The following is a 16,608-nucleotide window of genomic DNA, read 5'->3' as shown; positions in this document are numbered from 1 at the left end:
GCACACTAATCCTTCCCTGCCAGACACCTCCGTGGTGGCATGAGAAATGCCAGCATCAGACTGAGAGCTGGTTATATTCCCGTACCAAAAGCTGCAAGAACAGGGAACCTTATTTCTTTGTATCTGGCCTCAAAACACGAAGATGGTCGCCTGATATAGGATTCCCCTGAGGGCAGCGGGATACATTCGGGGCTGGTAAGGAGGAGGCTGTTGGAGCACCCATTACTTGAAAGAAAACCTGGCTAGACCCTTATCCAGCGAGACAGAACAGTGGAGGAACTGGGCAGCAACCCAGAGGAAAAATAAGTATATGCATCTGCTCCCCATAAACCTGACCTGGTTATAGAGATCCCAGTGACAGCTGGTGCACAGCTGCGTTCCCAATTCCCACATTGCTTCCAGGAGGAAGGGCTGGAGGTCACTCAGAATCCCCACATCTGAGAAATATATCTTGGTGAGTCAAAGCCCAGCTACCCACACTAAACCAGGAGGAAACAACCAAACAAGGTCCCAGCCTGCTCCCGCAGAAATACAAGAGAACTATTAAGGTTAGTATGAATTAAATATGCATGGAAACGTGTGTGGGAAAGCACCAAAAAAAAACCCAGCAGCGCTAGGGTTAAAAGGACGGCCTATATCTGTACCACAGGACACAGGTGTTACACATGTCCTGGTGCTCGTCTGCAGTGGGTGTGCAAGTGAAGGAAAGCCTTGTGGACTTAGCACAGCAGTGGGAAAACCCAACGTACAGAGATACTTTGTAAATAAACATCACCCTCTCCTTCCGCATGAGTTCCCACTGTGTTTTCGTGCAGCAATGTGCTGCAGTGGGACAACAGGCTCCTTAACCAAGCCTTGAGGGGACAAGAAAAGGAGGGATGTGAGACGGGGACAGGAAAAAGAGGGGGGGTGAGATGGGGTGTGATGGGACCCTCTCCCCCAACATGGGGGTTGCTGTGAGCCCCTCCTGCAGCAATTGCCCCCTCCTCTTTCTGCCAGCTGCCAGGAGTTACGTGCAGAAAAAAAAGCCTTGAAACAAGCTTTGAGGTGTCCTGGTTTCAGCTGGGATAGAGTTAATTTTCTCCTTAGTAGCTGGTAGAGTGCTGTGTTTTGGATTTAGGATGAGAATAATGTTGATAACACACTGGTGTTTTGGTTCTTGCTGAGCAGAGTTTACACTAGTCAAGGACTTTTCAGCTTCTTGTGCTCTGCCAGGTGCATAAGAAGCTGGGAGGGAGCACAGCTAGGACAGCTGACCCAGACTGGCCAAAGGGCTATTCCATACCATATGACATCATGCCCAGTATATAAGCTGGGGGAAGAAGAAGGAAGGGGGGGACGTTTGGAGTGATGGCGTTTGTCTTCCCAAGTAACTGTTACGCGTGATGGAGCCCTGCTTTACTGAGGATGGCTGAACACCTGCCTGCCCATGGGAAGTAGTGAATGAATTCCTTGCTTTGCTTTGCTTGCGCATGCAGCTTTTGCTTTACCTATTAAACTGTCTTTATCTCAACCCATGAGTTTTCTCACTTTTACTCTTCCGATTCTCTCCCCCATCCCACCGGGGGGGAGTGAGCGAGCGGCTGTGTGGTGCTTAGTTACTGGCTGGGGTTAAACCACGACAGGAGGGGAAAAAAGCCATTGAGAAGTACTTGTTAGTCTGGTGCTAAAGCAGAAGCCAGCCTGCTTCTCCTTGCCTGTGCTGTGCCTCTTATCCATAATATCATTGGCTTTAGCAGCTTGAGAACATAACCAGAAGGGAGCTCAGATCAAAATAACGCAGCAGGCATAAATGAGGGACAGGGAGGGGTCAGCTGCCCATGACCGTACCCACTGGGATCCTGGTACAGGTCTCTGCCTCCCCGGCCAGGGCTCTGGCTCCATTAGACACGAGCCCGAGTGCTCTCGCACTGAAGCTGGAGATGCCTGAGCACTCTCCCAGGTTAGCTGAGGATCTGGCAAATGCTCGTTTTAACCTTCCCCCACTACCACTCCCTGGGCCACCTCCCACCACCTCTCTCCACCATCTCCCTGGGTCGCAGCTCATCCCGCTGCTCCTGCATGGGGAGGGTGAGTGGTCCAGGGCACAGCCCATGCCCAGGCTGAGCCAGGAGGTTAACACAGGTTAAAAGACCATCTGCCTCTCTGCTTGGTAGATACAGTAGTGAGCAGTACAGAAAAGATCTCAAGACCTTACTGGCCTCAGTAAATCTTCAGCTGCTGGAGTCCAGCAGCCTCAACTGGACACAGTGAAGGCAGCCGTGAGGTTTTGAAATCCCTGGATCCCACCCTGCTTTATGGGTGATTGATGAGATAATGCCATAAAGGCCAAGAGGAGCTGATGTAAGGATGGTGGTGTCTCAGCAACTTAGGTTAGAGTTGCACTCACCTCCGTTCTGTGGACAAGCATCCATTTCCCATCATCACCTGGTTTATGAAACTCCAAGAAAGGGTCTGACTTTCCAAACAGGTCCTGGGAGAGAAGAACGGGATGGGTCACACGGTGCTCTGCAAGCAGCAACAGACGGTCCAAGAGAGATCTCCTTCCCCAGCAGTGCCAAGGAGGCACAGACCCCTTTCCTGTCCAACTCTGCAGACACCCTCATGTCCTCATGAGACTGGCTCAAGCACGCTGGCAAACTGGCAGGACCCACGGCCAGCGCCCTGCCACCCCTCCGTGTCCTGGTCACGTGAATTCCATTGATGTTCGCACCACATTTCGGCACTGATGCGGAGGGCAAGTCAGCACCCCGGCATGTGCCCATGGGATTTGCCAGCGGGCGCCTGCCACCTGGTGAGCTCTCTGGACACAGATACCACAGAAAACAACCCAAGCTGGGAGGCAGCTGTGTTTGGGCTTGGAAAAACATCCAAAGCTTCAAAAGAAAAACAGAATTATGAAGTGCATGACTGTCTTGGGGGAAAAAGGAAAAAAAAACCACCCTCCTACACACAGTGGTAAAGCCTAAGCAGAGGAAATCTTTAAGGAGCAAGCTGCCCTGGTGTTGACAGGGATCATGTAACACCCTCCGAGATACGCAGCCCGGAGTCAGTGTATACTGCCTTTCCTGCCAGCATCTCCTCAGATATTCCCGCGATAAAGGGCTGCTGGTTTATGAGAAATATGTACACATACACACACGTCCCTGCTGGGTGTTGGCATGGGGGCTACTTCGGGGCACCCACAGCCTGGAGAGGAGGGCAGTGCTGGTGGCACCAACACAGGGAAACTCCAGCATTTCTAAGCAGAACTTAATTCCCATTCAGAAAAACTAAGAAGTGGCTAACAAGAAACCAAGCCCAAAATATTCCAAATTATTTACTGAGAACTCAAGCCATTTCAGCTGGGTTTTCCTCCCAGAGGGAGGTAGCTGCCTGAGTCCTGCAAAGAGCTGGAGGAACTTATTACAGGTTTGAACAGGAGCTTTTTGGGCTTCCAAGTGATGTGGTGGGGATGCAGGGGACTGCTCATGGAGGAGGAGGAAGCATGGACGTCCCAGGATCCCCTGTCCACAGCCAGCCTGGGAGGTGGCAGCTGGGATGGACACAGGCTGTAGTGATGCCCCAGCAGAAAACCCATTAACGTTTCTATATAAATCCTGTTTCCAGAGCCAGCCAGAAAAGTAAATCACTGCAAAGTGTTTTGGCTTGGAGAAACTATAAGCTGCTTCAGTCAAAATTCTTCTGCCAGAAGAGCAGACCATAAAGGCTCACAGGGATGAGATGAGGCTATTTTATGAGATGAGGCTATTTTTCTCCTACCCTTTTTCACATGTTTGTAGGAGAGAAAACCAGCCATTCTTTCTGCAGGATTACGCTTATGGCACAGCTCTGAACCTGCTCACCCACAGCCTGGACGTGGCTCTTTCAAGCTTCCCTGATGGATTAAAGAACCACCAGTGGGTACCTGACCCTGCCTAGGCAGGCTCAACCTGCAACCTGACGCGGTTTCGTCAGCGCCAACCCAGCGTGGGTTAGTGGAGGCACCGGCTCAGATGACAGCAGGGAGCTTTGAAGGATGTCTGCTGCCATCCCATGTGGAGCAGCCCGGTTTGCAAGTCCAGTCAGCCTTGCTCCATTCAAAGCAGGGTGGGAGATGCCTCCAAGCCACAGGACTGTAGGCTGCTATTTTAAAACATCAAAACCACAAACATCTCACCCCTGCAAGCCTGGTGGGAGATGGAAACTGAGCAACCAAAGGAGCTCAGCAGACCAGATCAATCTGCAAACTGGTCCAAGAATCTAAATCATACAAACTGGTCCTTGCATATCATGGACAAGGAGGGCGGAGGTGGCACTTCCACCAGATGCAGCTCCCCAAACCACAGCTTACAGCACCAATGCTGGCTTGCAGCACTTGCTCTCCCCCAGCTGTGCCAAAGCACCACTGCCCTCCTGCCATCCCCACAGCTGCGGTGGCACACACGGCTCTGGGGCAGAGTTCATCAAGGCTGGTCCCAGGTGAAAAGAGGTATCCTCTTCTGCAAGATATTTTTTCTTAAAACAACTCTCCCAAGAGTTGATCTGACATAAGGTACAAGAGCCTCAGGCTGGTTCTGTTGCTGACATGCTCCCGCTGTGCAGCTTTGGCATTTAAAGCAAGGTAGTGAGCCGTGGGTGGAGAAGCCATGGACGTGTGATGGGGAGAAGGACATGCCCGCAGCCTGAGAAAGGTTCCAGCCTCAAGGATGGTCATGGCAGAAGAAACTGCCTGGGGCCGAGCACAGCTCCAGGCTGGGTTTGCGGCACAGCTGCCAGCAAGGGATGGTTGCAGCTTCAGCTCGGTATGTGCAGCAAGATGATCCCATGGCCCCACCATGAAATCCTGTGAGATCTGCTCCCTTCACATGAAGTCCAAGCCTCTGTCCGTGCTCCCCAGCTATGTGCTGCGTAGTGCAGGAGGGTGTTGCCCCCCCAGGCTGCAGCCTTAACCTTGTGGTTTTTTGCTTAGCCACTTCTCCACTGTCTTTCCTAAGCTTAAATGAATTTTACCCGGCTTTCACAGTTGTATTTCATCCATGACCAATAATGACCCAAAAATATTGTTTCATCCAATGTCCTTGTTCAGAGACCATTTTAATTTGCGTGAAGTGACATGAACATCCTTTGTCCATAAGCAGGACTTTGAGTGCTGCAACGCTGTGCTGTGTTGTGGGAATTGGCAAAGAAACCTCGTTAGCTACTGGTGACGGCAGGCAGTCACCGAGAAAGGAGCTTTCTGCTGATACCTATTGATAAACTAGAGAGAGACCCAGAAAGAACAGGATTATTCACCGTCCTTATCCCAGTGTAACCAGGTAGATTTTGAATTTCCGTACCTTGACTGTGGGTCTGAAGGCACAGGTATCATGTCCTAGCTGAATATCAAAAGATGTCACTTTTGCATAACCTGGTAGAGGAACTTGGTGGCAAACCAGATTAGAAAGGCAACTCCTGCCCGTGGAGCAAGTGATACCAACAATGAAGTTGCCGATACAACAAGCGGCTCTATGCCTGAGGTACTAGTGCTGCAGGGAGGACCCAGGTCCTTGGCCCTGCTCTTCACAATGGCCACAGCTGCAAAGGGACCCTGAAGCATGAAGGAAGGGCACCAAGCCTTCTGTGAAATCCCATCCCTTGCTTTGCAAGGGAGCAGAGGCTTTTTCTTGGGGCGCTGAAAGAAAACTGTTGCATTAGGGATGTCTTCATTGACATGCATGAGGTTGACCCTCGGCCACATCTCAGAGGAAGCCACCAGCTCAAGGACATCTTCCAGCCCATTTCTGAAATATAGAGTTATTTGGGAATTTCTTAACAGGGTCATTTGGCTCCTTGCACTAGGCAGGGTAAGCAGGAGGGTGAGAAAACAGCCGTTCCCAACAGGTGGGAAAAACACTTGGATAAACCAGGCATCCATCCAATTTGGACAACGGGACTGGACAAACCACGTCTTCTGCCCCAGCAAATACCCTTCTGCCTGGATGCTTGCTTTACTCTGGTTTGAAAACTGAGGGACATCCTGCCAATACTCAAGCTCCAGAGAGACTAGGAAGAAGGAAAAAATAATATTCCTATCCATCGCTTAGCAACAGCACTGGTTTAAGAGGAACCGCTCTGGTTGCCTGGTAAATAAGGTCAGATGGCTTTGTTCAGGAAAGGCTCATGGTTTCCTACATATCATATCCAAAGCAAAACTCCTGCATTACCTGCGTCTGTGAGGTCAACACTTCTTCCTCGGAAAAGACGGGCCCTACTGTTTGATATACAAGCAGATGTTCACTCCATTTCCAGAGGGGTGAAGGTGCGGGGTCAGGAGCTTTCAGCACTTCTGAGATAAGGGTTCAAGGGGCATCAAAACTTCCAGCTTCATCAGGAGACATTTCCAAACGACAGCCACTGAAGTAGTAAATCTACTGTCTTTAAGACATAGTAGTACACAGATCCTGTGCCACATGTAATCTTCCCATCTCAAAGTGCATGATGAAGAAAGCAATACCATGACAACAGGGAAACTGAGGCACAGGCGTACCCAGAAGCCAGTGGCACTGCCAGGACTTGAACCTCCTCCAGGCTCACCCTAGTGCTTTCTCCAGTAGGATTATTTTCTGTCACTGCTATAACCAAAAGCAGAGATTTCTTTAGATCCCTTAGCCTACGAAGGACAGAAGTTTAACACTGCATCCCCCAGACACAGCTCCACTCACCTTTTTATCCAGTTTTCTGCCAGCCATGCTCAGAGTAATCACCCTGTTATCCGAGAGCTCTTGGGCAGCTATCTGAAAGACAAGGGAAGGCTGCATTCATTTTCAGCAGGAAAAGAAGGTGAACACCAAGCCAGAGGAGAATCCAGACCCTGAGGATGTGCACTCTGAAGATACCTGCACAACTGCAAAACCCATTTCCCAGCTAAGAGACTGGATGATCTAATGCACACAGTATTTCACTATTGAGGAATTAAACTGATTTTACCTTTGCAGATCAATTTGGGACCAAAGTATACTTCCCAGCTTCTCTCTGGAATGGAGAAGGGTGGAGAAAAAGCCCAAACTTCCCCTTGAAGGGCATTGCCATTTACCCTGCGCCAAGGCAGTGACACACCAGCTTTAAAACAAATACGATATGTTTTTATAGCAGGCTATCAGCTACAATGCTGGTGCTGCAGCTGGACCCCCCATGACACCCACCGACCTCTGCAGCCTCATTGTTGGGGCTGGGTCCACATGAAACACACTCATTTGCAGGGCTGGGAGTCAACAGGTGCAATTAAGCCTCTTGAATGGACAACCTGAAGGGAGAATGAGGTGCCAGGACACCCCGAGCAGCCTCCTTCCCCCGTGCCATCAGATCTAAAACAAAGCTTCCAGGGACAAACTCATCCCCTTTCTTGGGTGTCACACCTGAGCTGGTCTCAGGTGGTTTTTCATGTGCCAGGACCTGATGAAGCCTTCAAGGACCAAGCCAAGAGGAAGCAGGAGCCATAAAAACCCGGGCCAGCAAGATGTGCCACCTTGTCCGCCATGTCCCAGGCTGGGCATGGCAAAAAGCAGTTGCCCCATCCCTTGGGGGAGATGCCAGCGGCACCAAGGACTCGAGCCACGTCTCTGCACAATCACTCAACAAGACAGTGCCAAGGATGAAAACTCTGTTGTTGTGCCTGAGGAGCTACAGCAGGCAGGAGTGCAGCTTGGATTACTGCAGTTTAAGAGACTTTATTCACATACGCTCTAGAAGGGCTTTGGCTGCCAACCACCAGTGGGCCGGTTTTGTCTGGAACGTGGTCTAACGACTCTCTTGATATTTTAAGAAAGGGAATGTTTATAACAAAAAAACACATTTATTCACTTCTGTTACCAGCCGTTTTCTGAATCACTTGTATTTTTTTCCTCAAGGCTGTGTCCTGCCCAAGCATCTGCTCCCCACCTCTCCCTCCTCCGCTCCCCCAGGCAGGCTGAGCTGTCCCCCGGCATCCCCAGCCACAGCATCCTCCTCGGGCATGGCCAGGAGCACAGCATGGACATTTTCCTCACACACGGTGCTCCCAAGCACGGCCATTTGATGGCTCTCACAAGGAGGCTGTCCTTCACTGGAGATACACAGCGTAATTACAGCAAAGCTTTTAGAAAAACTTGCAGAAATCAAGGGAACAATTTTCTGCAGAACAAGCAATCAGAGGGTTATTGGCACTTAGGAGAGCAGGGAGTTTGCAGAGACGAGGAGGCAGAGATGCAGCTTCTGAATCTGCCTGGGCAGCTGAGTGAGGAGACAAGCCACAGCTCCCCAACAACCTCCCAGCCTTTCCAGGAAGGACACCGCTCTTTGGTCCACAGAGGATGTGTTCACCACATGAAAAACCAAATTTTCCCCTCTGCCCCGTATAGTTGTGAAGTCAGAAGTTCCCTATTGCAAAGCCACAGCATTGGTTTTCTCTCCTACCTAGTCCTCAGTGGGCATGCATGGTCTCCAAAATCAGCATGAGGAAGAGGAGCTGTAGGGAAGCAGATGAAATTTGCCCTTTGCTGATACCCACAAAAGCACGCCCAGTTGGTGTCCAGCATTTTAGGGCTCACTGGAGGCTACATAAAAGCCAGACCATGCAGACAATCCAGGTACGTCCTTGTGCCACACTGCCACAGGCTGCTGGTGGCATTTTCTCTTGGCCAGTGCAGACAATAACAACATCCCCATCACTATGCCTGGCAGAGGCATGCGGCAAGATCTCAGGATTAATTTCTACAAACACAGTGGCTCGCTTTGGGATTTTCCCCATCTCTTCAAACCTAGGGACACCCATGCAATCCTGTCCATCCAGCCAAGGTTCTTCTGTTGCATTCGCCCCTCTGGGATCTCAGTTAAGAAAAAGGATGCTTGGGCAAAATTGAAAGGGATGGGGGTGAGGAAGGCAGGGTTTGGCTCCAAACTCCATGTTTTATATGAGCGAGTCCAAAGCAGAAGCCTGCTCCTTGGTTGGTGTCCATAGCCTGGGCTCCAGCGCCATGCCAAGCAGTGAGGAAAGGTGCCCACCACACATGACCCTGTTGTCATCACCAAGCCAGGGCAAAAAAACCACCTGATCAGAAAATTGCATCAATGGTACAAAACAAAGCAGATGTCTCAGACCCTTTGATTTTTAATGACACGTTAGTGACAGATCAGGACCTTCCCTTTTTTAAAGTGTGTAACCTTTGAACCTGACTGGAAACTTTTCATCTGGTCCAGCTCTTCCCATTCAAGTGTTGGACGGGGTGACAAGAGCCTGCTCCTCGGGGACGGCACACAGCATCAGGCACTGCTTGTAAACTTCACTGCAGCTTTTCCTCTTGCGTTTAAAGACTAAAACTGCAGCAATTAAGAGAGAAAAGTTGGCAGCATTTTCCCAGCCTCAAGAGAAAACAGCGATGGAGATGCCCATGCAGCAGCCAGGTCCTGGGCTTTTAAACCCTTCCAGTGCTTTTAAACCTGATGGAAGTTTAACTCCTTGCTGGCCTTTTCTTCCACACCTTTGCTGCCCGGCTGCGTCTCACAAAACTCGTAACACAAAAGAGATCCAAAAAGGATGGGAGATGTGGCAGGAGGGAAACGCACCTAAATTTAGTCTTTTCTTTTTAAAAAAAAACATCACTAAAGACATCCGCAGCGGGAAGGCCACTGCCCGAAGGGGTCTGCATTGGGAGCAGCGGTTGTTGCTATGAGAGTTGTTGCTACGGCATAGCTCCCATCCTCTTCCTACAAACAAAACCACCCATCGCAGGCAAAGGAATCAGCTCTCTTACCTCCCGCTGCTCCAGGGAGGGCTGAGCAGGCATGTTGTACCAGATAACAAACAACAGCAGCATAGATTTACTTTGTACTTCTCCAGATTGAGGTTTTTCTTATTTCAGAGACTGAAGCAGAGGTTGAAGACTCACTGTGCTGGGTACCAGGCAAGATGGTCCCTGCCGCAAATGAATCATCCTCCAAACAGACCAAAGTGGGCAGGAAAATGGGAGGCAAAGGGAAAAATGTTCATGATATAAGCCCCAGCCTCCTGGACCCCAGGTGAGTGTCCTGCATCGCCCCCAGGTTATTATCCGTCTTTACACACTCAGCAGGTAACATAAAGGAGTAACCGTACCGTTATCATCCCTTTCCCAGCTGGCTTGCCATTCCCCAAAAGGAGAGTCCTTGTTATTTTCTTGCTGGAGACGATCTAGAGAAGCCAAAGAAAATAAAGTCATGATTGATCAAAAGCAGACTCATAAGCAACTGATCATTGCTCATGTTAGTTAATTCAGATTAAGCATTCACAACAGTAGAAGAAAGATATATTCAGGGATGACCATGATGCTGTGAATATCACCACTGTCACCCGAGTCCATGGGGCGCAGGGCAGCAGCTGAACAGTGCAGAGCAGCAATGGCACAAGAGGCTGAAGCATCATCTGCTGTTGAACCCAGAGACCAGCTCTTTGTGTGGAGCAGGTCAGTGGGACCTCACACAGCCGAAGGACCATGATTTGTTCCCAGCAAAATCACAACTCAGCCTTTCAAACCCCATTTAAAATACTTCTAACATGACCCCTGCCAGAAACTTGCTTTCAGGCCATGTTTCCATGGACAAATCCTGATTACAAGCCAGATGCTCTCCTCCAGCACCATCCTGGACCCCCTGCTTCCAGCAAAGGACAGAGATCAGCACTCCTCAAAGGCATGTGTCCCCCCCCTTCACTTCTGGCTTGTAAGAGGACAGACAGGATGATCTGGGAGCTGAATTAAACCGCTTTAGATTTTTTCCTAGCTCACTGAGTTTTGATTGCCTTCAGATCTGGGGATCCCGTAAGTTTTCCCCACAAGGCGCAGACCCCACCATGGGGGTCCAGCAACCTGCTGGAAGTAGCTGCGTGCTGCTCCCATACCTAGTGGGAACTCCTTTGAGACCTAGGGGTTGCAGTTTAAAAAGTGCAGTCCCATCCATCCTTCCGCCTCCACCTTTGGTCCTACATCACACAGGCAGAAAATAACAATAATAATTTAAAAAACCACACAATGAAATGGCTTAACTTGTTGCTCCTGCCATCCAAGAGACCCAGCCATGCTTGGATTCCTCCCATTGCTCCCCAGAAATGTTCTCCTCCCTCCAGGGAGACCTTATTGCAGCCTTTCAGTACTTAAAGGGGACTTATAAGAAAGATGGGGATAGTCTTTTTAGCAGGGCCTGCAGCGATAGGAGAAGGGGTAATGGTTTTAAACTAAAAAAGGATAGATTCAGAATAGATATAAGAAAGAAATTTTTTACGATGAGGGTGGTGAAACACTGGAACAGGTTGCCCAGAGAGGTGGTAGATGCCCCATCCCTGGAAACATTCACGGTCAGGTTGGACGGGGCTCTGAGCAACCTGATCTAGTTGAAGATGTCCCGGCTCACTGCAGGGGGTGGGGTTGGACTAGATGACATTTAAAGGTCCCTTCCAACCCAAACCATTCTGTGATCCTATGATTCTTGCAATTTCAAGGCCAAAACCCTTTCCCATTGTGGCTAGCCAGCCTGGTGCTTTTGATCCATAAATGCATAGGAATGACAAGCCAGCGTAACAAGATGTTTGTGCCATGCCATGCAAAAGAAGGCAAAATCTCTTCACAACCCTGGCTAGCAGAAACCACGGACACCCTCCAGCCTGCAATTTGATCCCTATTACATTTCGTTTGGCCGCAGAGGTCATTACAGACCCACAAATGATCCAGCCAGCCTTTTAAATCTTACCACAGACCTAATTAGCTGCAGTAAAATAATCTGGCTAATCTGCCAGGGCTCAGATGCAAACTCAAAATTGAAAAGTCAGATGCTCACTGTGCTGTTGTTGCTGCCCACGGCTGCTCTCCTTCCCTTCTAAGAGCTGCTCATGCCTCAAAACTGGGCAGGCTTATGGAAACATCTCACCAGACAAAATCTAGACATCAGAAAACCCACAGCAGGGTGGCTGAACCCACAAGCCCCCATCTGCCCTGTTTCACCCCCTCCTCACCAGGCACCCTTGGGCATGTGCTACCTCTCCAGTCCACCTCTGCCCTGTGATTGGGCTGTGCTGCAAGCCCATGCTGGCCACAGGGAGAGAAGGCTAACAGAGAATTTCAGGGAAAAAAGGAAAATGAGAAGATCCCTCCATTCCAAGCTGGTGTCTTGCTGTGGACTAAAAGTCACCAAGAAGCTCACATGGGAAGTGCTGCAAAAACTCATCAAAAACTGGGCATGCACATAACCCAAGTTCTCTTTTGCAGAGTGTAAATACTTGCATGAAATTACAGAAGTTCAGAGCTCTCTTTTTTCTGATGGACTAAGCCCACCAGCTATGCCTAAAGACACAGCAGGTAGTTATACCATGCCCGTGAGCCACCATGGCTAAACTATCAACTGTTCTGAGCAAGCACCTTAGATGTGAGACCTGCCAACAGCTGCCCAGTCCTCACCATTACCACAGCCCCAGGATGGCCTGTCCAGTCTCATGCTCTGAGCTAATCAGCTTTCAAAGCACCAGAAAGGGTTGAGCTCTTCTGGGAGACCCAACAAGCAGGAGGGTCCACCTTTCTCCCCAGTGCATACAGATAACGTTCCTCTCCGGCATGAGCCTGCAGAGCCCTGGACTTCTGCAGTGCCACATTTAGGAACAGCAAGGTTTCAGCTCTGTTTCCTTATGTCCATAAATTCTGTGCTTGCAGCTTCCGTCAAGACCATGACCTTCACAAGGAGCATTGCTGAACTGCCCCACACCAGAGGTTGCTGCATTTCAGCAACTGAACTAACAGTAAAGGATGGGTTTGGTCTACATCACTGAACGCCATCCTGGGCTGTTGCCTGCACTGTCTCTTAACTTCTGCAGGAGTAGAATTAGGTCATCACAGAGCACTTCCAAAAACCCAGACATTAAACATCAAACTCTGTAAATGTCAGTGCTCTTCTAATACGTCAAGCTCTTGAGTTGGCCATGGTAACATCACTCGGGCCCCCTTGCCAAGTGTAGTGCCATATTGCAGTCTGTGTAATAAAGCAATCACGCTCATGAGCATCCCTGAACACCTCGGGCTGGCTGTCCATGCTGACCCACCTATTACAGTGTCTTCTTCCTCCTGGTTCCCAGCATCAAGCACAACAGAGAGAGTTTCTCCCAGCCCCTGTGCTTGTGCCAGGTACCACAGCAGCCTCGAGCAGCCGGATGCTGCAAAAGAACTGAAAAAATCCCCCTCATTCCTTGCCTCTGAGTCAGAGCAAGCTCAGAGGACAAAGACGTTTGGAGAATGTAGCTGCCAACTTCTAACAGGGTCTGAGCTCATGAAGGCAAAGACTTTCCAAAGGCTTATAAATTGCATTGTGTCCCAAAGCTTTTCCACAGGAAGAGCAGAAGACACATTCCTGCACCAACGTGCTAAAGTAGGAGAGATGATTTGCTACACAACAGCAATGGATAAAGCTTTGGGGGGAAAAAAAAAGGAAAACCAAAACTGAGATAAAAAGGTAAACCACAATGCATCCTAACTTTAAACATCTGGAAAAACATCTGGGATACCCAAGTCCAAATCCAAGATGGTCATCAGGGCTCTTACCATAACCCATGGTAAAATACAGGTACCTCCAAAAACTTCCCATTGATGTCTCTCTGCAGGCACCAGCAGAAGCCCACACTATGACTAGCTTAGATTTGGGCAAGTAGGCAACAGCCCTAACATGATCAACCTCAACAGCTGAAGTGTGACAAGCAAATTAAATTAGTTTTGCCAGGAAAGACCCAGCAAACTTTACAGTAGATAAGAGTAGCAGCTCTAATCCCACCATGTCCCTGTGGGTGGTGTGATTTGGGGTCCCTTTGCTGGAGGACAGCGAGCTGCAGGGACCTCAGAGACTCACCATGCCCAGCGTGCAGGAGAATTCACCCAGGAAGTCATGCTCATACAGCTGCATGCTCGACTTGTCCTGGTCAAACAGGGCAAACTTGAGCTTCTGCACTTCTTCAAAGTGGTAGTCGATGATGAACTTCTTGGCGAAAGCTGGGTTGAGATTGTTCACGGCTGTCTCTGTCCTGTCAAGCTGCAAAGAAAAAAAAAATAGGCATTTAGGCATGTGCATCTTGCATCTTTGTCACTGCCATGTATCTTCTCTGACTTCAGCCAGAGACACCCAGAAACCCTGCAGTGACCATCAGAGAGTGAGAGCACCAGGCATTCAGCAGAGCTATCCCTCAATGCAGGCTGTAATACCCAGTGTATGCAAGGTGGGACCCATCTAAACAAGTAATGGCACTTCATGCAGAGAGTTGCATCCCCGAGGACGGGGTGCACGGGGCTGTACAAGCCCACCCCAGCCAACAGCCAGGACAGGAGTGCCCACCCAGCCAAGCCTTGGTGTAGACTCAAGGCTCATTGAAGCCAGAGTCTTTGCTGGCTTCTAACCCCTGTTCTCCCAGGAAATGATGCTCTCACACACCTCCAGTCCTCAACCAGACACTCACAGCTGTAATGCCAAACCTGTTTCTTTCAGGCTGTGCAGCTAACAGCAAGGACAAGCAAAAAGAAAAAGTGTCATGAGCCAGAACAGCAACCCTCTAGCATTTCCCTCTAGACCTCAAACGAAAACATTCATGTGGTTTCTTCTTTCTTGGCCTTCCAATGGAAAAAAAAAAAGAGAAAAAAAATCACTGCAGGCCATTTTTCATAGATTTCATCAAGAAACAAGGGAGAAACAAGAGGCTGGAAGGACCCAGAACGCAAGACTTCAATAGATTTTGTCACCCTGAGGTATTGCGAGCAAGCTGGAAGAAATGATATCTCTGGTGGCTTGGAAGGGCAAGTGCACAGAGGATGATGGGAACTGGAAGGCACGTAGGGAACCCACTGTTGTAGGAGAAGCACCACAGCAGTATGCAGCATCCCGCAGCCAAGAGCAGCGATAAGAGCAGAGGAAACTTGGCAGGCAGCCAGTGGAAGTGTGGGTTTACGACGCAGCATGGCACAGGTGGACAGAAAGCCTTGCATGAGCCAAAAAAAAAATCCCAGGGACAGCCACGCTGGTGATCCCAGGACACTGACCTCTGGAAATGGGGCTTCAATCCCAGACCCTGTAATTCAGACTGCAGGAGGGCTGGGAGGATGGCAGCACCAGCCAGGCTCCTGGCACAGGCTCGCACAGACACAGCAACCCGCAATTTTAGCCGAAGTGTCAGAAACTGGGAAAAAGAGGCCAAAAAAAGGTGGTGTATTTGCTTCTGGAAGTCAATGGCCAAGGAGGGTCTGAACTCTAATGTCAGGACCCATCATACCCACCAGGCCGTCATCCATCCTGAGAGGCACCGGGAAAGGGCAAGTTTGGAGCCCAACATGCAACATACCCTTATGAAGCTAAAACGGGCAGAAAGGATGCTGGCGGCACAGCCTGAGTGCTGAACAAGAAACAAACACCCGCGGCCTGGGGGAAAACCCTCCAGCAAGCAAACCAAGTAGGAGCTTTGTCAGGAGAGCAGCTATTGATATAGTATTGATATCATAAGAGGTGGCAGCCAGTTTGGTGAAGGGCATCCTGCCCACACAGCCCCACAGGAAGCACTGATGGCTCTGAGCATCCGAGCTGGAATAGCCACGTGCCCACCAGAGCTGGCAGAGGAGCTGGCAGCATCGGCCTTTTGCCACATCACCCTGTTATCCCAGGATATGGTAACAGGGGCTATTAAAAAAGAAGGAAAGGCTCACCAGCGCAATTTTATCAAAAGCTGCTGCCCTCGGTGCCTGGAAAGACCATCCTACCTGCCTGCGGGAAAGCATGGAGCCTCTGGCCATGCTGTGGGCCCGGCTAGCATCCTGCCTCATCTTGCAGCCAGGACACCTGGTTCTGGGCAAGGCTGAGTTGCCTGCGCATCCCAGGGCAAGAACTCTGCAGAAATCAGCCCCTGTGCCAGCATCCCCCAGCAGCGCTGGGCTGCAGGACGGTGGGATGTCTGCCATTGCTGTGGAGCCAAGAATAAGTAAGGCAGAGTGCAAAAAAGCCAAAAAAAAGGCAAAAAAAAACCAAAAAGCAAACACATACCTTAGTCCCAAAGAAACTCATTCAGCACAGGAGGCAGGTTTTGGAGGGACTGAGTGCAAATGTGGTGAGTTTGCTATATATACCAACTATCACAGTGTTTTTTGAAGTTGGTTGCTTAGTCTGTCTTAACTGCCAAGAAACAACTAAAGTAAATGCTGTGTTCCCAGAATAGCCACCTGCTGCACTCCGGGGAATCAGACACATCAACACCAGTGGGCTGTAAGCTGGCCAGGGCCATGCAGCTTCATGCAGATCCTTCCTTCTCTGCTGCCATCCCATACAGAAGGACCCCAAACATCTGCTTGGAGATGTGATGGACCAGGAGCAGTGAGCATCCATGAGCTCTACCTTATTTCAGCAGCACAACACAGGCAAATCCCCTTGCAAGCCTAGGAGATGAGACTGTGCAGGCAACAGAGGTGCATTTTAGCTCCTTCCATGTTCTCTGAACTACTGGGAAGCTGGGGACCAAGGTAAATCAGTCCTCCCTCTCCCAGGAGCTAGTTTGAAGGAGATGACTTGAGGTCCCATCTCCAGCTTTGCCCTGGAAGGGGTAGCCCAGGGAAGCGGAAGAGAAACCCAGCCAAC

General features: G+C 49.9%; 1 protein-coding gene across 4 annotated transcripts in view; it reads right to left on the bottom strand.

The window, feature by feature from the left end:
• The window catches only part of CPNE2 (copine 2), a 60,740-nt gene that overhangs the window by 23,608 nt on the left and 20,524 nt on the right, over positions 1-16,608 (bottom strand). For all 4 annotated transcript variants that reach the window (XR_015700415.1, XM_087739109.1, XM_087739111.1 and 1 more), the window contains exons 3-6: positions 13,852-14,031; positions 10,091-10,165; positions 6,684-6,755; positions 2,390-2,473 (exon numbers count right to left, since the gene is read on the bottom strand). Coding sequence is in view for 3 of the 4 variants with exons in the window: in XM_087739109.1 (XP_087595235.1) it covers positions 2,390-2,473; positions 6,684-6,755; positions 10,091-10,165; positions 13,852-14,031 (411 nt within the window). In the remaining variant the exon portion in view is untranslated. The remainder of the gene's footprint in view (positions 1-2,389; positions 2,474-6,683; positions 6,756-10,090; positions 10,166-13,851; positions 14,032-16,608) is intronic.

The sequence above is a fragment of the Nipponia nippon genome, unplaced genomic scaffold (genome assembly GCF_047370975.1).
Source record: "Nipponia nippon isolate SJK-2023a ecotype South Korea unplaced genomic scaffold, ASM4737097v1 scaffold_7, whole genome shotgun sequence".
Classification (NCBI taxonomy): Eukaryota; Metazoa; Chordata; class Aves; order Pelecaniformes; family Threskiornithidae; genus Nipponia; species Nipponia nippon.
Note: the sequence above shows the minus strand (reverse complement) of the source record. Positions and strands in the feature narration are given on the sequence as shown.